We start from the raw sequence: 22,290 nt of genomic DNA, 5'->3' as shown, positions 1-22,290 counted from the left end.
GGGAGTTTTAAAAATATTGTTGCCCTTTTGCAAATGACGCTGAGACCCAGGAAATGGTTACTTATTCAAGGTAACTGGGAAATCGTCCTTCAATACAACACAGGTGAGGAGTTCCTGCCGTGGCGCAGTGGTTAACGAATCCGACTAGGAACCATGAGGTTGCGGGTTCGATCCCTGGCTTTGCTCCGTGGGTTAAGGATTCGGCATTGCTGTGACCTGCGGTGTAGGTCGCAGACGCGGCTCTGGATCCCGGGTTGCTGTGGCTGTGGTGTAGGCCGGCGGCTACAGCTCCGATTGGACCCCTAGCCTGGGGACCTCCATATGCCGCAGGAGCCGCCCAAAAAATGGCAAAAAGACAAAAAAAAAAAAAGCCACAGAGGTGAGTGAAAGGCAATGAACGTTGCCTGGTCAGTGCAGGTGCTGCCAATGGCTTACTTACTTGACAACAGAAATCCCAGCGCTCTGGGGCATCCAGAAATCACAGGCTCCAAGGCCGGACTCCACTGACCATAACCTGAAATAATGCCGCTGTGGTTCTTTTCGTAGTTGGAACAATGTGTCTTTAAGTGGACAGTTTCCTTTAAGAAGAAAAGAAAACTGCGATGTGCTTGATGAGGAAAGCCAGCGGCAAAGAAAGAACCAGCAGCTCCTAGACATGAGCTCTCAAGAGGCAGGGGCACAACGCTCCCTTATTTTCAGGGGGAGACATTTTTCTCGACAGTGATCCCCGCAGGAACAGAAGAAGGGCCAACACCGCGCGTGTTCGCGGCGCGCGCGTCCGTCCCCGCTCCCATGGCCAGCGCGTACGCATGCGCACGGGACGCTCCCCACCGCGCCCGCGCCTCGCCCCTTCCCCAGGCGACTCGCGGGGCCCCCTTCCGCCACACCCGCCATGGCGGCGGCGTCGGCCCGCCCCTTGCCCCGCCTCCCGGGACGCCGCGCGGGTCACCTGACGCGGCTACGGGCTGAGGAGACACAAGAGAAGCTGCTGTCGCCAGTGTCGGAGCCGCCACCGCTGCCACCGCCTCTTGGAATCGCAGGATACTCCGCTTCGCCGCCGCCCAGCCTGCCGCGACATGCCGTCCGAGAAAACCTTCAAACAGCGCCGAACCTTCGGTGGGTGCCGCGGGCCGGCCGCCGACAGAAGGCCGGGGGCTGGGGGGGCTCCGGAGGCGGAGACCGGCCGAGGGCTGCCGGGCCTCGGGGCGCTGGGGGGCCGAAGCGGGCGCCGAGCGTTGCGGGGCTGAGGCGGGGACGGCCGGAGGGCCCGGCCTGGGGGCCGAGGAGCGGCGGGGCGGCGGGGCCCGGGGCCCGGGGCCGAGGGCGCCGAGACGCGGCGCTGCTGAATCACCTCTTGGCCCCGGGCAGCCTGTGACACGCACCCACTTGGGCCCTCCGGCCCTTGACGGCCCCTACGACCAGGCCGCGCCGTGCCCGGGAGGGTCGTCTTGTGGGGGCGGCTGGCCCGGGCCCCGGCTGGCGCCCGTACTCTGAAGTGGTGGCACCGAGTGTGCAAGGAAGTCGTCTCCTGCTGAGCCGCCCCTCAGGTGAGGGTCGCGCGTGGAACCTGAGCACATTGGGCCTCGGCGGAGAGGAGCGACTCCGAGGCCGCCGTCCTCGCGCCCGCCCCTTCCCGGGCAGCCCCGACTGGATCCTGTTTGGGGCACCCGGGCCAGGGTGGGTGGCTTTTCTACCTGGCCCGCGACAGACAGCATTCTGTGACACCGCAGCGAAGCGGTTCTCTCCCGGTTCGGGTAGAATCGCCACTTAGGTTACAGGCCCTCGATGGACACTGAAAGTAGCAGTGCCATCGCAGTATTTACTCCTGCGCACAGAGCCATGGGAAGGAAGTGATGGGTAGTCATACCCGTGCAATGCTTACTCCTCCTTTTAAGCACGTGGGGTCAGTTCTGCAATAACACCGCGGCGTCCCTGGATGTCCATGTGTGGGGCTTGTTTGTCGCAGCTCTGGGAAGCCAGGTGGAGTCGGGCGGGACCAGCCTTCCTTCCTGCCTTGTCGCCGTGAGTTTCCTGCCCTAATCTAATCTGCTGTAGGATCTTGAGCAGCGATACTGCTCCTCTGCGACGGTCCACTTGCCCAGAGTCTCAAGAGCTGAGCGTTCCCTTGAGTTTGGAGATGGTTTTGTCGATCTCATTATTGATAACGAGATAATGATGGATAATGACTTCATTTCTTGTGCCTGAGAAGCTCCAGTAAATGAGATTCACCACGACCTGCACCTGCCCAGGGTAGCCTTTCAGCCTCTTGAGGCAGTTGATTGGTTACAAGGCTGAGACAGGTTGTGTTGTTTTTTGTTTTTTTGAAGAAATTTTCTCTTTAGTGACTTTCGCCAACTAAGCAGACATTCGTGAATATTATTTTTTGTGCAGTCCTGAAGGCACCACTTGGAGTAGATTTGCCATCGTATCTGGCTTCCTTCCTCACTGACACTGGCATTGAAAGTTAACTGGGGACATTAGTATGGGGAAGATGCCCATTGTGCATGGCTGAACCTCTAATTACCTTTTTTTTTTTTCTTCTTTTTTTGGCTACACCCACAGCATGTGCAAGTTCCTGGGCAGGGATTGAACCTCTACCACAGCTGTGGCAACACCAGATTCTTAACACCCAGCACCACAGGAGAAATTCCTGTAGTTCCTTTTTTTTGCTTAGCATATTTTTAGGCTATCTAGAAAAATCTCTGAAGAAGAGTGGGTAAGAAGAGTAGGAAAAGTGAGACTAACTAGAATTAAGAGTGAGAATGAGAATAAAATAATGAATTAGAAGGACTTCACCGGGAGCTGTAACCTCGAGGATCACCTGGCAGGAATGCCCTCTTTTTTTTTCCTCTGTTTGGGTATCTTACATATACTGTATTTGTGGGCTTCCCTCTTGGTTCACCTTTCCTCCCACCCCTCCTTTTTTTCCCCCTAGTTTTGTCTTTTCCCTTTTCCTACTCTGATGAAAATGACATTCATCGCTGTGAAAATTTAATGTATACAGCGTAGTGGTTTGGTTTACATGTGTTGAGAAATAACTACTATAATAGATTCAGCTAGCATCCATCTTCTCATAGATAAAATTAAAAAGGAAAATTTTCTTCTTGTGATGAACTCTAGGATTATCCCCCCCTCCCTTTTTTGATTGCCTGAAGAACTCCTGCCCCAGCCTTTTTTTTTTTTTTTGGTCTTTTTGCCTTTTCTAGGGCTGCACTCCGCAGCATGTGGAGGTTCTCAGGCTAGGGGTCTAATTGGAGCTGTAGCCACCGGCCTACATCAGAGCCAGAGCAATGCGGGATCCGGGGATCTGAGCCTCATCTGCGACCTACACCACAGCTCATGGCAACACCCAAATCCTTAACTCACTGATCAAGGCCAGGGATCGAACCCACAACCTCGTGGTTCGTAGTCGGATTTGTTAACCACTGCGCCATGAACTCCGCCCCAACCTTTTTAATGGGCTTTTAAATAGTCATTTTGCAGAAAAGTGTTACCAGGAGTTCCCTGGTAGCTCAGTGGGTTAAGGATCCATTGATGCATTGTTATTACTGTGGCTTGGGTCGATACCGTGGAGCAGGTTTGATCCCTGGCCTGGGAACTTTCTGAAGGGGCAGCCAAAAAAAAAAAAAAAAAAAGAAGGAAAAAAAAAAAACCATCATTTAATGGCTACTGCCTTTCCTTGCTTTGGGTTATGGTAATGAGCAGTGACCATTTCAGAGGTTTGTAGCAGAGTGAGAGAAATCAGTTCTTTGGAGATTCCTTTTTTGTATAACCTAAGCTTGAGCTTAGGTTGTAACGTTCGCTTGAGCAATACAGCTTAATTAAAACTGCATGTAGCTTTGCTGTGATATATTCTACCAAGGTGGAAAGGGGTCGTCGTCGTAAGGGTGGATTTGGGGCTTACCCTAAACAACTACTTCCTTTTGTAGCCAAAGCAACTGGGTGGGGCCCTGAGAGGGGAAGATCGTGGTCCACCTAGTGGCAGAGTCTGGACTTGCAGCATTCTGATGTTAATTCTTGAGTCCTCCAGTAGGCAGCCGTCATTTCCAGTACATGAAGTGACCAACACTGAGTCAAGAGGCATCGTGTGTTCTTGCAAATGTTTTGAAAAATTTTATTAACTTCAGAAGTTGCATTTGAGCAAATTATTTTGTTTTTTCTTTCTTTCTTTTTGTCTTTTTTGCCTTTTCTAGGGCCGCTCCCATGGCACATGGAGATTCCCGGGTTAGGGGTCTAATCGGAGCTGTTGCTACCGGCCTACACCACAGCCACAGTGATGTGGTATCCGAGCCGCATCTGTGACCTACACCACAGCTCGCAGCAACGCCAGATCCTTAACCCACTGAGCAAGGCCAGGGATCGAACCTGCAACCTCATGGTTCCCAGTCAGATTCGTTAATCACTGCGCCACAATGGGAACTCCAGAGCAAATTATTTTGGATTCAGTCTTCTCAATTACCATAATTTCATTCCATTTTCTTTTAGGGTTGCTCCAGTTTGTTTAATAACATATCTGTCTTCTAGACACCATTCTGCGGAGACTCGATATTAAACCTAGATCTTCAGCTTCACTACCAGTAATAACGGTCTCCATGCTTCAGAAGTGAACGTAGTGGTCTAGAATAAATAGCTCCACCTGCTTCTTCTTCTTCTTTTTTTTTTAATCACACCTGTGGCATATGAAAGTTGCTGGGCCAGGGATTGAATAGGAGCTGCTCTGCAACCTATGCCGCAGCTGTGGCACTGCCAGGTCCTTAACTCACTGAGCCAGGGATTGAGCCTGCATCCTGAGACAGGTTGTGGGTTCTTCACTCCAGCTACTTTTAGCTAGACTGGAGAGTAAGGTTTATGCCAAGATCCAAGTTAGCACTACATGAACTTGAGCTGTATCACTCATTGCTGCAGGGGATGTTTATGGTTTATAGGATTGGGGAAAATATTAGGCTCCTGTTTGAACTAAGTCCTGGAAAATGTATGTATGTTTTACTTTAAATGCCTCAGGGAATCTCAAAGGAATTTTGCAAAAGACACTTCACATTCTTCAGTTTGTGAGGCTTATAAGAGTTTTTAGGGAGTTCCTTTTGTGGCTCAGCAGCATCTTAACCTGACTAGTATGCTTGAGGATATGGGTTCAATCCCAGGCTCCATGGGTTAAGAATTCAGCGTTGTTGCAAGCTGCGGTGTAGGTTGCAGATGCAGCTCAAATCTGGTCTTTCTGTGGCTGTGGTGTAGGCTGGCAGCTGTAGCTCTGATTTGACCCCTAGGTTGGGAACTTCCATGTGCTGCGGTGTGGCCCTAAAAAGAAAGGAGTTTTTTTCCCCTCATTCCTGGATGAGGAATCTGGGCAAGTATATCATCTTTGTACAAACCTGAGCCCTGTGGGGGGTACGGACATGACTAAAGCTGGATCCTTGACTGCCAGAGGCAGTCTCTTGAGAAAGGCAAATGATAGAATTCTCTTATGCTGCAGCAGATCTGCCCTTGGCACTGCAGTGGCTTGGGTTGTTGCTCTGGCATGGATTTGGTCCATGGCCCAGGAAATTTCATATGCCCCAGGTTCAAGAAAAAAGATAAGGCAAATAATAAATAGATGATCACAGCATTAATAAAATAATTAAGATAATTGCTCTCATGTGCCTTTGATCTGTAGTATTGGTAATGCTTTTATTAAATATTACTAACTTTAGCCTCTGAAAATAACCTTCCACTCACAAAGAGTGAAGCATCAGCATGTATCATATATACTTAATTATTCCAGGCTCACCACTGGATTTTCATTGCAGCTGGCCAGGACACTAAAGAGATGCTTATGGGACTTAGGTACAGTTTTCACTGTAAGAAAGTCACTTGTCCTAATTTTTCCCACCTTTAAAAAAATAACTATTTTTACCTTCCTTTTTGGACCATATTTTGGGGATAAATCAAAGTAAAGAAAACTTAGGGAATTCTCGTCGTGGCTCAGTGGTTAACGAATCCGACTAGGAACCATGAGGTTGCAGGTTCGATCCCTGGTCTTGCTCAGTGGGTTAAGGATCCGGTGTTGCTGTGAGCTGTGGTGTAGGTCACAGATGCGGCTCCAATCTGGTGTTGCTGTGGCTGTGGCGTAGGTTGGCGGCTACAGCTCGGATTCTACCCCTAGCCTGGGAACCTCCATGTGCCGAGGGTGCGGCCCTAGAAAAGACAAAAAAAAAAAAAACCAAAAAAACAAAAAACAAAAGGAAACTTAGGACATTATAGTTTGACTTTGAGCCTCATATTTAGAAAACATTTTGTTTTCTCTTCAGTTATCACAATAAACTTGTTTTCCTTGTGTTCAAAAATCTCTCCCACTTTTTGGAGTTCTCGTCTTGACTCAGTGGTTAATAAACTGGACTGGTATCCACAAGGACGTGGTTTTGATCCCTGGCCTTGCTCAGTAGGTTAAGGGTCTGGTGTTGCCATGAGCGGTGGTGTAGGTTGCAGGTGTGGCTTGGACATGGCGTTGCTGTGGCTGTGGTGTAGGCTGGCAGCTACAGCTCTGATTCGGCCCCTAGCTTGGGAACTTACATATGCTGAGGGTATGACCCTAAAAAGACAAAAAAACCCACAACTTTCCCACTTTGGCGTAAATGATTTCTTTACCTGTTATTTTATTTTTCATTTTTGGTTGCTCCTTAGCATATGGAGTTCCTGGGCAGGAGATCAGATCTGAGCCACAGTTGGCACCTACCCCACAGCTGTGGCCGTCTGGTTCCTTTAACCCACTGTGCTGGGGTGGGAATCAAACCTGTGTCCTAGTGCTGCAGAGATGCTATCAGTGCCACAGTGGGAACTCCACCTTTTAAATTTGTTGTGATAAGCTTTTACTTTTTAAATTTATTTTTTATTTTTATTTTTTTTAGGGCTGCACCCATGGCATATGGAGGTCCCCAGGCTAGGGGTCAAATCAGAGCTACAGCTTCCAGCCTACACCATAGCCACAGCAACGCAGGATCCAGTCTGTGTCTGCAACCCACACCACAGCTCACGGATCCTTAACCCACTGACCAAGGCCAGGGATCAAACCCACAACCTCATGGTTCCTAGTCAGATTCGTTAACCACTGCGCCACGATGGGAACTCCTGTGTCATATTTTAGATTCCATATATAAGTGATATCAAATATGGTGTTTGTCTTTCTGACTTCATTCTTTTCATGGCTAAATAGTATTCCTGTGTGTGTGTGTGTGTGTGTGTGTACACACACCACATCTTCTTGATCCCTTAATCTGTTGATGGTCATTTAGGTCGCTTTCATGTCTTGGTTATTGTAAATAGTACTGCTGTGACCATAGGTGTGCCTGTGTTTTTGTGAATTATATTTATGCCTGGGTGTATGCCCAGTGGTAGGATTGCTGGATTCTATGGCAACTATGTTTTTATTTTTATTTTTTAGGAACCACTGTACTGTTTTTCCATGGTGGCTGTACCAATATATAGTTCCCACTGTAGTATAGGAGGGTACCCTTTTTTCCACACCTTTTCCAACATTCATTTCTTTGTCTAGTTATTATCTATCTTTTTAGGGCTGCATCCGCAGCATATAGAGTTCCCAGGCTAGAGGTCGAATTGAGCTGCAGCTGCTGCCCTACCCACAGCCTCAGCAATGCTGGGTCCGAGCCCCGTCTGTGACTCACACCACTGCTCATGACAATGTTGGATTCTTAACCCACTGAGTGAGCCAGGGATCAAGCCTGCGTCCTCAAGGATGCTAGTCGGGTTCTTAAACCACTGAGCCACAGCAGGAACTCCTCTCCAGCATTTATTATGGCCTTTTTTGATGACTTTTTAATGGCCATACTGACTGGTGTGAGTTGGTATCTCATTGTAGTTTTGGTTTGCATTTCTCTGGTAGTGATATGGTGCATCATTTCATGTGCCCATCGGCCATCTGGATGTCCTCCTTCTTTGGAGAATTGTCTGTTTCTTCTGCCCTTTTTTGATTTTTTTTTTTTTGATACTGAGCTATAGGGGCTGTTTGTCTATTTTGGAAATTAATATCTTGTCGGTGCCATCATTTGCAGATATTTTCTCCCAGTCTGTAGGTTGTCTTTCTGTTTATGGTTTCATTTGCTGTGTAAAAGCTTATAAATTTGATTTGGTCCCATTTGTTTGTTTTTGCTTTTGTTTCTATTTCCTTGGGAAAGTAAGCTAAGAAAACATTGGTGTGATTTATATGAGAATGTTTTGTCTTTTAAGAGTTTTATATTGTCCTGTCTTACATTTAAGGCTTTGAGCCATTTTATTTTGTGTATGTGATGAGGGAGTGTCCTAACAACTTCTGTTGATTGACGTGTGAATGTCCAGCTTTCCCAAGATCACTTACTGAAGAGACTAGACAGTCTTATCTTCATTGGATATTCTTGCTTTCTTGGTCTAAGATTAGTCGGCCGTAGGTGTGTGAGTTTATTTCTGGGCTTTCTGTTCTGTTCCATTGATTCATATACCTGTTTTTGTGCCAATACCTCGCTGTTTTGATGATTGTAGCTTTGTAGTATTGTCTGAAATCTGGGAGGGTTATGCCTCCTGCTTTGGTCTTTGTCTTCAGGATTGCTTCGGCAGTTCTGGATTTTTCGTGGTTACATGCAGATTTTAGGATGACTTATTCTAGTTCTGTGGAAACTGTCTTGGGTAATTTGGTAGGGATCCCATTAAATCTGTAGTTTGCTTTGGGTACTAGGACCAGTTTAACAGTAGTAATTCCAATTCAAGATCACGAGATGGTTTTCCATTTCTTTGAATCATCTTCCGTTTCCTATATTAATGTTTGGAAGTTCTCAGCATGTAAGTCTTTCACCTCCTTGGTCAGATTTATTCCTATGTTACTTTTTTTTAATGTGATTTTTTTTTTTTTTACATTCCCTTTCTGATATTTCATTGTTAGTGTAAAGAAATGCAGTTAATATCTGTATATTAACCTTTTTTGTTTTCTTCCATTTTTGGCCTCCCTGTGGCATGTGGTGTTTCTGGGGCAGGGATTAGATCTGAACTGCACCTGCCACCTGAGCTGCAGCTGTGGCAGTGCTGGATCCTTAACCCACTCTGCCAGGCTGGGGGTTGAACCTGTGTCCCAGAGCTTCCAAGATGCCACCCGTCCCCTTGTGCCACAGCAGGAACTCCTGTATGTGTCAATCTTGTATCCTGTTACTTTGCTGAATTTGTTTATCAGTCCTAATATATTTTTTTTCTTTTTTGGTCACACCTGTGGCATTTGGAAGCTCCCAGGCTAGAGTCAAATTGGAGCTATGGCTGCCAGCCTATGCCACAACAGCTCAGGATCTGAGCTTTGTCTGCAGCCTACATCACAGCTCATGGCAACGCAGGATCCTTAACCCTCTGAGCGAGGCTAGGAATTGAACCTGCCTCCTCGTGGATGCTAGTTGGGTTCTTAACCTGATGAGCCACAATGGGAACTCTCCATAGTTATTCTTTTATTTTTTTGGGGGGGGGTTGGTTTTTTGGGGGCAATGCCCACAGCATGCAGAAGTTCTTAGACCAGGGATTGAACCTGCGCCACAGCTGTGACGACATCGGATCCTTAACCAACAGACCAGGGAACTCCTCTCTGATGGTTTTTTTGTATTTCTGCTCTATGAGTTATTCTCGATTTATTTCTCTTTTTATATATCGGTCCGCTTTTCTTCTTGGTGAGCCTGGCTAGAGGTTTGTTTACCCTTTCAAAGAACCAGCTCTTGGCGTTCCTGTCATGGCTCAGTGGTTAACGAATCTGACTAGGAACCATGAGGGTTTCGGGTTCGATCTCTGGCCTTGCAGTGAGCTGTGGTGTAGGTTGCAGACGCGGCTTGGATCTGGCGTTGCTGTGGCTCTGGAGTAGGCAGGTGGCTATAGCTCTGATTAGACCCCTAGCCTGGGAACCTCCATGTGCCGTGGGTGCTGCCCTAGAAAAGACAGACAAAAAAAAAAAAAAAAAAAAAAAAAAAAAAAGGAGAAAAGAACCAGCTCTTGGTTTTATTGATTTTTATCTATTTTAAAATCTCTTTACTCTCTGATCTTTTTTCCTTCCTTCTGCTAACCTTAGGTTTTGTTCTTTTTCTAATTCTTGTTTGTTTTAGGTTAGTTTTCTTGTTTTTTAGTTTTTTGAGATTTTTCTTGTTTTTTGAGGAATGCCTGTATTGTTATGCATGTCCCTTTAAGAACTGCTTTTTCTGCATCCCATGGATTTTGCTTTTTGGGGCCGTACTCCCAGCATATGGCGGTTCCCAGGCTAGGAGTCGAATCTGGAGCTATGGCTGATGGCCTGCGCCGCAGCAACTCAGGATCTGAGCTGTGTCTGCGACCTACACCACAGCTCATGGCAACGCCGGATCCTTAACCCACTGAGGGAGGCCAGGGATCAAACCCGCAACCTCATGGTTCCTAGTCAGGTTCTCGGGTTCGTTTCCACTGCACCATGGTGGGAACTCTCGAATCCCATAGATTTTGTATGTTTTCATGGTCATTTGTTTCGTATTTTTATATATACTATTTGATTTCCTTGTTAACACATTGTTGGTTTTTTCCCTTAAGTTTCAGTTTTTTTGGCTAAAGCATTTGAAAGTTCGATGGGGCCAGAGTTAGAACCTGAGCACAGTAGTGACAATGCTGGATCCTTAACCCACTGAGCCACCAGGGAGCTCCATATTGGTTTTTTAGTAGCATGTTGTTTAGTGTCTGTAGTCTTTTTTTTTTTTTTTCTTATTTCTTTTTATCTGGTTGATTTCTATTTTCATGCCTTTGTGGTTAGAAAAGATGCTTGATCAAGGGAATGCCTGTCATGGCTGAGCAGTAATGAACCCGACTAGTATCGGTGAGGGCTTGGGTTTGATCCCTGCCGTCACTTAGTGGGTTAAGGATCTGGCATTGCTGTGAGCTGTGGTGTAGGTCCCAGATGCGGCTGGATCTGAGTGTTGCTTTAGTGTAGGCCGGTGGCTACAGCTCCACTTCAACCACTAGCCTGGGAACATCCATATGCCGTGGGTGTGGCCCTAAAAAGACAAAAAAGGAAAAGGGATGCTTGAAATAATTTCTGTTCCCTTAAATTTGTTGAGCCTTGTGTTATGCCCTAGGATATGGTCAGTCATAGAGAATGTTCTGTGTGCACTTGTTTGTTTTGTTTTGGCTGTACTTGCAGCACATTTGGAAGTTCCTGGGCATTGACCCAAGCTGACAAGTGAATACCAGATCATTTTTTTCCCTTTTTACTTTTTCATCTGCACCCACAGCATATGTAAGTTCCCAGGCCAAGGATCAAATCTGAGCTGCATATGTGACCTATGCCATAGCTGAGGCAACACCACAGCTGCAGCTGGATCCTTAAACCCACTCTGCCAGGTTGGGGATCAAACTGGCAACACCACACAGACAAGCAGAATCTTTAACCCACTGCCACAAGAGAACTCCCTGTGTGCACTTGAAAATAATGTGTATTCTGTTTTTTGCTTTTTAAGGCTGCACCTATGGCATATGGAAGTGCCCAGGCTAGGGGTCAAAAGAGCTACAGCTGCAGGCCATTCCACAGGAACAGCAACATGGAATCTGAGCCATATCTTTGACCTGCACTGCAGCTCACAACAACATTGGATCCTTAACCCACTGCGTGAGGCCAGGGATTGAACCCTCATCTTCACCGATTCTAGTCAGATTCATTTCTGCAGTGCCGTAACAGAAACTCCCTGTTTTTTTTATTTTTTTGTTGTCATCATTGTTGAAAATAGAAGTTAGGCCTACCTGTTTCTCTTGTGTCATTTAGGATCTGTGTGCTGTTGATTTTCTGTCCAGATTTGTCCTTTGATGTGAGTGGAGTGTCAAGTTCTCCTGCTATTACTGTATTCCTTTATTATGTCTGCTAGTATTTGTTTTAGGTTTTTGGGTGCTCTTACTATATTGGGTGCATATATGTTGATTGTGATATTCTCTTGTAGGGAACCTTTTATCATTTTATAGTGTCATTCTTTATCTTTTTGGTCTTTGTTTTAAAGTATTTTGTCTCATGAGTATAGCGACCCCAGCTTTCTTGTTGTTTATGTTTGCATGAGGTATCTTTTTCAGTCCCCTTATTTTCTTTTTTTTTTTTTTTTTTTCTTTTTGCCATTTCTTGGGCCGCTCTCGCAGCATATGGAGGTTCCCAGGCTAGGGGTTGAATCGGAGCTGTAGCTGCCAGCCTACTCCAGAGCCACAGCAACGTCAGATCTGAGCCATGTCTGCAGCCTACACCATAGCTCACAGCAACGCTGGATCGTTAACCCACTGAGCAAGGGCAGGGATCAAACCCGCAACCTCATGGTTCCTAGTCGGATTCGTTAACCACTGCGCCATGATGGGAACTCCCAGTCCCCTTATTTTCAGTCTGTTTGTGTCCTTTGTCCTAAAGTGCGTCTCTTAACAGGCATCATGTTGTAGGCTTGTGTTTTTTATCCAGTCTCCCACTCTGTGTGTTTTGATTGGAGCATTTATTTAATCCATTGATATTTAAAATAATTATTGTTAGGTATTTATATCTATTTTAGACCTTATTTTCCTGGGTTTTTTTTGGGGGGGGCGGGGAACCTGAGTCATATGGAAGTCCCCAGGCTTAGGGGTCCAGTTGGAGTTAGAGCTGCCGGCCCACACCACAGCCACAGCAGTGCCAGAATCCGAGCTGCATCTGTGACCTACACCACGGTTTGTGGCAGTGCCAGATCCTTGACCTACAGAGCAAGGCCAGGAATCCAACCCGCAACCTCATGGTTCCTAGTTGGGTTCGTTTCCGCTGTGCCACTACGGGAGCTCCCCCATCCAACATTTCTAAATCTCCTTCTAAGACATTCTACATATAAACACATTTTGATACAAAGACAAACATTCATGGATACCTACAGTACATATTTCTATTCAATACATGAGATTAAAGATAAATCTAACTACTATTATTAGTGAAGTTAACCTAGTGGTTCTCACTTGTGATCCTGAGATATGTAACAAATATCTATTTGGTCTTAGATATGCTGTGAGTGTAGCTCTAAAAAGACAAAAAAAAAAGAAATGGATGGGAAAGTAGAATTAGAACCTCTATGTTCAGATTGGAACATGGGAATTAATTCTGTGGGTTTTATAAAGAATGTCACTGAAATGGTTTTTAAAAATCCAAACAAAAGGACCTACTGTCTTTTAGCACAGGGGAAATATATTTAATATCCTTCAGTAATTTATAAGGGAAGAGAATCTGGAAAAGTATGTATTTGTGTGTATGTATATATTTTATATATATGTATATATATCATAACTGAATCACTGCTATATACCTGATTTGGGCTGTGTCTTTAATACAGCATTATAAATCTATACTTCCATAAAAAACAAAGTTAAAAAAAATTTTAAAACAACCAAAAATATGTCTAGTAGAAAATAGTACATGTAAAAGGAACGATGAAAGTAAAGCATAATTGTTTGGCAACCACTATTGAAAAAATAAAATTTTACTCACAGCATATGGAGGTTCCTAGGCTAGGGGTCAAATCGGAGCTGTTGCTGCTGGCCTACACCACAGCCACAGCAACGCGGGATCCGAGCCGCCTCTGTGACCTACACCACAGCTCATGGCAACAGCAGATCCTTAAGCCAAGCAAGGCCAGGCATCGAACCCACAACCTCATGGTCCCTAGTTGGATTTGTTAACCACTGAACCATGATGGGAACTCCGAAAAAATAAAATTCCTATTTTTAAAAACATTTTTTAGGTGTTCCTTTCGTGGCACAGCCGTTAATGGACCTGACTAGTATCCTTGAGGATTCGGGTTGATTCCTGGCCTCCCTCTGTGGGTTAAGGATACAGTATTGCCACAAGCTGGGGTGTAGGTCACAGCTACGGCTTGGATCCCAAGTTGCTGTGGTGTAGGCCAGCAGCTGTAGCTCTGATGGGACCTCTAGCTGGGGAGGAGGTTAGAGGAGGTAAAAGGAGTTCCCACTGTGGCACATTGGGTTAAGAATCTGGCATTGTCTGATGTGGTGCAGATGTGATCCCCGCCCAGCACAGCTGGTTAACGATCTGGTGTTGCCAAAGGCTGTGGTGTAGGTTGTGGTGGTGGCTCAGATTCAGTGCCAGGCCCGAGAACTTCAGTATGCATGGTGTGTTTGAAAACATTTTTCTTTTTCTTTCTTATTTGAATGCCAACACTTGTGGCATATGGAGTTCCTGGGCCAGGGATTGAATCCAAGCTGTAGCTGTGACCTATGCTGCACCTTTCAACCCACTGTGCTAGGCGGGGTATCGAACCCATGCCTCCACAGCAACTAGAACCTCTGCAGTCAGATTCTCAACCCACTGCACTACAGCAGTAACTCCAGGAAAAATTTTTCCTGAAAGATACGTTTATGGGCCTATCAGCGCACAGTTTGGGGGCCTTTATTAGCATCAGAGATGAGTCTTGGTTTTTCTGCCATCAACTTAGAAAAACATAGGAAAATAAGAAAACACAGCCCCCCCCCCAATCCAAACAAAGCGGGCAACATTAGAATAAATTGATGTCTGTGTAAGTCACAGTATTTTTTCTCCGGAGCCACCAGTGTGTGCACTTTGTTGTTGTTCTTCTTCTTCTTTTTTTTTTTTTTTGCTTTTCAGGGTTAGGGTAAGGGGTTAGGGTTAGGGCAGCACATGGAGGTTCCCAGGCTAGGGGTGGAATCCGAGCTACAGCTGCCAGCCTGCACCACAGCCACAGCAACACCAGATCCCAGCTGTATCTGCGACCTACACCATAGCTCATAGCAATGCCGGATCCTTAACCCACTGAGCAAGGCTGGGGATTGAACCTGCAACCTTATGGTACCTAGTCAGATTCGTTTCCTCTGCACCACAATGGGAACTTTCTTGGAAAGTTCACAACATGGTCATTTATTTGCAAATAACCATGAGAATGAATCCTACCATAGCAAGGATTCTTCAAGATGATTTTGTTAGTTTTTTGTTGGAAGGCTTTAATTAACACCATCTTAATCATATATTTATATTTTGCTTTATACATGACCTATTTCCAGTTACATTGTCAAATGAGAACTGTACTTGGCTTTTTTTTTTTTTTTTTTACTGTATTCCTCAGAGAACCTAGTGTAGTTGTTGCAAATATAAAGTGAGTGTATTAAAGCAGAGAATCCTGAGAGTTTAACAACATATTCAACAGTAGACTTGATGCTGGAAACTTTTCTTGGGGCATTGAGCAAAAACTTTTTTTATTTTTTGCTTTTTAGGGCTGCACCCATGGCATATGGAAGTTTCCAGGCTAGGGGTCAAGTCAGAGCTCAGCTGCCGGCCTATACCGCAGCCACAGCAACATGGGCTCCGAGCCACGTCTGGGACCTGTATCACAGCTCAGAGCAATGCCAGATCCTTTAACCACTGAGCAGGGCCAGGGATCGAACCCAAGTCCTGATGGACACTAGTTGGGTTCGGATGCGCGTTGGGGTCATTACTGCTAAGCCATTACTACTTGGGATGCTGCCCAAGCAAAAACTATTTAATAGGGTTTTTTTTTTTTAATATTCTTTTCTCTTGGGCCATTTTTTTAAAGCACTGTATCACTAAAAAGCTTGAAGTGATAAGAGAAAATTGCATTGGAAGCCTGTAGTGTATTTTGGATTTCTCTACCAACTTAACCTGTGGGTAATTCACAAATTGATGGGCATAGGAGTCGCTGAAGGAAGGATTGGTAATGCCATGCAGTTGAGCTGCCGAGTATACCTGACTGAATCTGGGGTCCCCAGCCTTTGAAACGAAGTCTTCTGTACTCCCGCTCTTCGGTCGTACTGCCTTTAATTACAAGCCGGTTTCCACGCAAGCGGCCTTTGGACTTAGATGCCAACCTCTGCCGGATAGGAAGTGTGTTGGTGTTTGGTTTCTCGCAGTTCTGGGAAAGATGTCTTTACTGATTGGTTCTGCTACAGCTAAGGCCAGGTAGACTCAGGTATGGAGGTCACCAGCAGCCATACAGGAAAGAAGCTGCTTTTGTGTGGGGGGAGCAGTGACGCATATGTTTCTTTCTTTCTTTGCAGAACAGAGAGTAGAAGATGTCCGGCTCATCCGAGAGCAGCATCCTACCAAAATCCCGGTAGGTCGTCTGTTCCAGTCGGTATTAACGTACCCCGACTGCTTAAGTACGCCTTTGGCACGGTGCTGCTTTGTGTGGCTCCCTCCCGGTGGTCTCTACAGGAATTCTCAGACATGTAGCCCTGGTGTGTCCGTTTCAGGACCTGGAGAGGTGCTGTCTTAATCTGTAGTTCTCAGTCACACATTCTCTTTGCTCATAAGTCTGAATTTGCTGCCTTAATGTTACGCACTTCACAAACCAAATGTGTTTACTGGGGAGAAAGGGGCAGAGGGGCTAGATGTGTTGCTGTTTTATCCATCCACCCTCTTAGGAAGCTGAGACGACTGCTGTGGGAAAAATCAGTAGCTCTCAAGATTTAATTGTGATTCCAGGCTGTCCGACTTTGATGCCCCAGAGGAAGAAGTCTCTCCTTAATTTTGGTTTCTTAGCAGGAGATGGAGGAAGGATGCTGCCCTAGTCATACGTAGGGGCCTCACCTGCTGTGGCCGTGTCCAGCCAACAACGTCCTAGATCCTGGATCCTTAGGTTTCTGCTGAGGCACTTGTTCGAGAGAGAAAAGGTCAAAGGGAGCCTTTGGCCTCACACAGAGGCTGAGTTCAGGTCTTAGGTTCAAGATTACTAAATGCTCTTGGGTTAGTTACTAAAATTCTGAGAGGAGCTGCCATATCCTCATCTGTAGAATGGGAAGAGAATCCCATCCATGTGCTTGTTGGAAATAACTGCATAATACATCATTTTTACAGACCACTTAGAAAGGAACTTTGCTGCTTAATTCTGCAGAAGCGCTCATATTTGGCTTTTTTTTTTTTTTTTTTTTTTTTTTTTTGCTTTTTAGGGCTACACCCACGGCATATGCAGATTCCCAGGCTAGGGGTCCATGCCACAGCCACACCAGATCCGAGCCTCGTCTGAGACCTACACTACAGCTCACAGCAACGCCGAATCCTTAATCCACTGAGTGAGGCCAGGGATTGAACGCACAACCTCATGAATACTAGTCGGATTCATTTCCACTGTGCCACGACGGGAACTCCCCATATTTGGCTTTCTGACTAATCATCTCTTACCAAAGTGCAGGAAAGCAGCTGGAAGACGTGTGGGGTTGGGCTTGTGAGGTACATGGAAAGGGAAATAGCACAGGTTTGCTCAGCAGCGTCATGACCATAGGATCCTGTACTTAAAATTCATGTTCTCTGTGTTCATTGGGCTGGTTGCAAGTTTCACTCTGTCTTTGCTCTTAGGGTCAACATACGGCCTGGGGCTGAGCCTTCAGGGTCGTTTCCTTCCCTTTATGAGTATTGCTGTATCTGTTTGCTGGCAGGTACTTGCCTTTGGAAACAAACATGCAGCCTAACAGTCTGCCAGTATTGGTTCCACAGCCTCCTTTTGAAATGTGAATATCTGCATACAGTCATTTTATTCTGCTGGTGGTTTCAGATTTTTTTTTTAACAGAAGTCACATTGTACTTGTAGGTATTATGTTCTAAACATACCTCATAGATAAAGCCGTTGGTCTTGCCAAGGAGGGCGATGACAGGTTGCCTTGGCCTTGCCCAGAACCTCATGTAGGCCCCATAGCGTGGAACGACATACGTACAAGCATTTCCCCTCTTCTAAAGGGTTCCCTTTCCTGTCTTAGAATTTCAGATACTGAGACAGGGTGGAGGTGCCGTCCGTGGGGAAGGCGGTCTGTGGTTCTCAGTAAATAGGTAATAAGGAGGCTCAAAGGGAGGCACCAGCCTGTGGCCAGAGTTTTTACAGTGGCTCGAACTAGAGAAAAAAGCAAAAGTAAAAGCATTTGGGAGGAGTTCCCGGCAAGGTGCAGCAGAAACGAATCCGACTAGGAACCATGAGGTTGCCAGTTCAATCTATGGCCTCGCTCAGTGGGTTAAGGAACCAGCGTTGTCATGAGCAGACACGGCTCTGGTTCTGTGTTGCTGTGGCCCTGGTGTAGGCCGTCGGCTGTAGCTCTGATTGGACCCCTAGCCTGGGAAACCTCCATGTGCCACAAGTGTGGCCCTAAAAAGCAAAAAAAAAGAACTAGAGAAAATACTTTTTTCCTTTATGGAAAGGAGGAAGTATGGCAAGGAGCTAATAGGTTTATTTCATATCATAATACAGAATCTTGAACTATGCAGGGAAAAAAAGATTCTTTTAAAACTTTCTTCAGAGTTCCCATCGTGGCTCAGTGGTTAACGAATCCGACTAGGAACCATGAGGTTGCGGGTTCGATCCCTGGCCTTGCTCGGTGGGTTAAGGATCTGGCGTTGCCGTGAGCTGTGGTGTAGGTCGCAGACGTGGCTCGGTTCCCCAGTTGCTGTGGCTCTGGCGTAGGCTAGCAGCGATAGCTCCGATTGGACCCCTAGCCTGGGAACCTCCATATGCTGCGAGAGCGGCCCAAGAAATGGCAAAAAGACAAAAAAAAACTTCAAGTCTTTCTGCAGTGAAATTTGTCTTTAGAACCAGCTAATCATGGTCTCTGCTCATCAAATATTTACTTCGTATTTACTCTGTTACTATAGTTAAGATCTTATTTACACTTTTATTGAAAGGCTCCTGTCCGAGTTCCTCTGGGGCTCAGCAGGGAGAGGCCTGATGTTTTCTCTGCTGGGGTTCGGAGTGCTGCAGTGGTGTGCGTTTGATCCTTGGCCAGGAACTCCCACATGTTGAGCAGCCAAAAAAAGAGAAAAAAAACCCTCCTATCACATCATAGGAAATGGTGGTGGAATTGGCATAGATTCACATCTTTACATTTAAAGCAGGTACCCAGCCTCTCTGCTCTTACAAGGCTTGGGGGTCTTTTTTTTTTTTTTTTTTTTTAAACTCAGTAGTACGTTTTCATAGTTCCAAATAGCACAATACATAGCAAAGTTTCTTTCCCTACCTTGTAGCTACCCTGCTTCCCTCCCTGAAGGCAGCCATGGCATTTCTTGGGCACTGTATTTTATAAGGCTTGGAGTCTAAGCTGATCAGGGAGCACTCTTCACAATTGAGGAAGCGAACAAATATGCTGTTGTAAACCCCATTTTTTGCATGTGCCAGTTACAACATAGGAAGTGTTTTATCTCTATCTATTTTACTATGTTTTTGTGTGGCCACACCTGTGGCATGTGGAAGTTCCCTGGCCAGGGATTGAAACTGCACCAAGCCACTGCAGTGACAGAGCTGGATCCTTAGCCCACTGTGCCCCAAGAGAACTCCCCCCCCCCTTTTTTGGGGCAGGGGTGGGGGGCTGCAAGTGTGGCACATGAAAGTTCCCAAGCCAGGGAACTGCAGATTGGAGCTATAGCTGCCAGCTTACACCGCAGCCGCAGCAACGCCAGATCCAAGCCGTGCCTGCAACCTACAGCACAACTCATGGCAACGCTGGATCCTTAACCCACTAAGTGGGGCCAGGGGTCGAACCTGCATCCTTCTGGATACTAGTTGGGTTCATTTCTGCTGAGCCACAAGGAGAACTCCATTAATAGCTATTTTTAAATCACTTTTCTGGCTTCTTTTCTAGGTAATAATAGAACGATACAAAGGTGAGAAGCAGCTTCCAGTCCTGGATAAAACGAAATTCCTGGTGCCTGATCATGTCAACATGAGTGAGCTCATCAAGATAATTAGGTATTTCATGACTCTTTTTCTTTAGGCAACATTTCTTTCTTTATTCCTTTCTTTTTTTTTTTGGTCTTTTTAGGGCCGCACCCTCGGCATATGGAGGTTCCCAGGCTAGGGGTCGAATCAGAGCTGTAGCTGCCGGCCTGCACCACAGCCACAGCATCATCAGATCCAAGCTGCATTTGTGACCTCCATCACACCTCACAGCAACGCTGGATCCTCAACGCGCTGAGTGAGGCTAGAGATTGACCCTCTGTGCTCATGGATGCTAGTCAGATTCGTTTCCGCCGAGCCACTACAGGAACTCTTTTTTTTTTTTTTTTTTTTTTTTGCTTTTTAGGGCGATACCCGTGGCATATGCAGGTTCCCAGGCTAGAGGCTGAGTCAGAGCTGCAGCTGCTGGCTGTAGCCACCCGGCATCCAAGCCGCATCTGCGACCTGCACAACTCTCGGCAGTGTTGGATCCTGAACCCACTGAGCGAGGCCAGGGATTGAACCTGCACTCTCATGGTTCCTAGTCAGATTTGTTTCCACTGAGCTATGATGGGAACGCCCTTTGATTTTAAGAAAGGCTGCACCCGCTCTATGTGTGCAAGTTCCCCGGGCCAGAAACTGAATCTGAGTCATAGCTGCAACGTGTGCAGCAGCTGCAACCTGTGCCAGATCCTTTAACCCACTGTGCTAGGCCGAGGAATGAACCCAGGCCTCCACAGGACTCTGGTTCACTACGATTGGATTCTTAACCTGCTGTGTCACGGTGGGAACTCCTAACGTCTCATTCTTTATCGGGCTTACAGCTAAATCTTCAATCTAGTTCTGATAAAAACCTACACCAAGTTAATGAAAGAGTAGGTGTTTGATAAAAGGGAGTGTACGCCTCCTTAGATGGCAGTTTGTAAATCACATGGTGAACGGTGGCCCTGCAGGGAGCATGGTCTGCCAGGGGTTGTCCTGACCAGCACTCACATGGGTCGTCACAGAAGACAGCGTGTGCTTCAGGAGAAATACTCAGACCTTGTCAGGAAGGCATGCAGGTCATGTGCCAGAAGGAGCTTTTACACCGTCTCGCTCCTTTTATGTTGACCAGGGTGGGTGGTGGTTGTACGCCTTCTCCCGTGCACCGACGTATCCGTGTTTCTTCCTCTGTTTTCTTTCAACAGAAGGCGCTTGCAGCTCAATGCTAACCAAGCCTTCTTCCTGTTAGTGAACGGACATAGCATGGTGAGTGTGTCCACACCGATTTGTGAGGTGTACGAAAGCGAGAAGGATGAAGATGGATTCCTGTACATGGTATATGCCTCTCAGGAGACTTTCGGAATGAAGTTGTCTGTGTAAGACTAGAAAAATGTATCTGTGCTAGAATTTTTTAAACCCTTACCAAGGAATAAAAAAGGGATGTTACCAACTGAGATTTATCAGCTCATCTAATCACAGATCATCCAAACAGTAGTTTTCCTGCCTAGGAGTCTTAGGAAGTTGTTTTTGTACTTCACGCAGAAAAACGGAGCTCCGGACGAGCACATTCAGCTTTGGAAAACTTTATTACTTAACCTAGGCTGTTTTGTTTTCACATACAGAAGTTTAAAAAATAAAATACTTTGCATTCTAAGTTGCCAGTAAAATAGATTTTCAAGTTATTTTTAATGCTCTTTTCCCAAAAGGAACTTAGAATTTGAGCATTCAGAGGGACAGTTAAGTCTTGTCTCTAGGTTCATAGAACCTGCCAACTTTTTATGGAAGGGTTTCTACTCAAGTAGAGAAATCTTAAGAGGATCTTTCAGCGTTAAGTTGTCAGGCATGGCCACGTCCATCCCAGTGTATCTGCCATAATAGTTGGAAAAAGGGTGAATTGGGGGTACACAGGAAACTATAAGCCTGAGCTGCTGTGCAGGGTTCCTGATCTGCTAATAAGTGTATTCCAGGTCAGCACTCATGAGGAAGTTCTCATTTGGTTACTTCTCTAGACAGTACATGCAAAAAGACCACTGCTCAACAGGAACCTTGGATAATTGATGATTTTGGTCAAGTTTCTCCAAAGGCCTAGAGAAAGAATGGCGTTTCTTCCGTTTTGGACATTCTCTGCAGAGTCAAGATACTGCCTGCTTTGGTCAACGCCAGGCAGTCACATCACTTTCATTCTTTAGGACAGGGTGGGAAACCACAGGATTCAGATGTCACTTCCTCTACCTTCTGGCTGAAACTGTAGATGATCCATGTTTTATGTTAAGTGTGTGACTAAAATACGTAATTAGACACTTTTAATTTAAGAGTATCTCAGTTACCACTGTTAGGTCAAGCAACCCTCAGTTTCCCCATTCTATGTGCATGTCACTTTGGAAAATAGCAAAAGGAAAAAATGTTCTTTTACAGCTATTAATGGCAAAAGTTAAACATGTTCAAAAGTCCAGCTAGAATAAATAACCAGTGCTTCCTGTTACCTGCATGGGGTTCCCCATGGACTATTTTTTGTGGGCGTTATCACAGAAAGGGCCCAGACCCACTTGCTTGACGTACATTGTAGCAGGCCGCGTTTCCTCTTGCGCATCTAGATGTGTGGAACACTCGTATCTGTCAGCGGCAGGTATTGACT

General features: G+C 46.0%; 1 protein-coding gene across 1 annotated transcript; it reads left to right on the top strand.

Moving 5' to 3' along the window:
* MAP1LC3B (microtubule associated protein 1 light chain 3 beta) lies at window positions 953-22,143 on the top strand. Its single transcript, NM_001190290.1, is given in 4 exon segments — window positions 953-1,116; window positions 16,039-16,094; window positions 19,600-19,706; window positions 20,861-22,143. Coding segments are annotated over 4 exon segments (378 nt in total). The 5' UTR covers window positions 953-1,076; the 3' UTR covers window positions 21,036-22,143.

This window comes from Sus scrofa, chromosome 6 (genome assembly GCF_000003025.6).
Source record: "Sus scrofa isolate TJ Tabasco breed Duroc chromosome 6, Sscrofa11.1, whole genome shotgun sequence".
Taxonomy (NCBI): domain Eukaryota; kingdom Metazoa; phylum Chordata; class Mammalia; order Artiodactyla; family Suidae; genus Sus; species Sus scrofa.
Note: the sequence above shows the minus strand (reverse complement) of the source record. Positions and strands in the feature narration are given on the sequence as shown.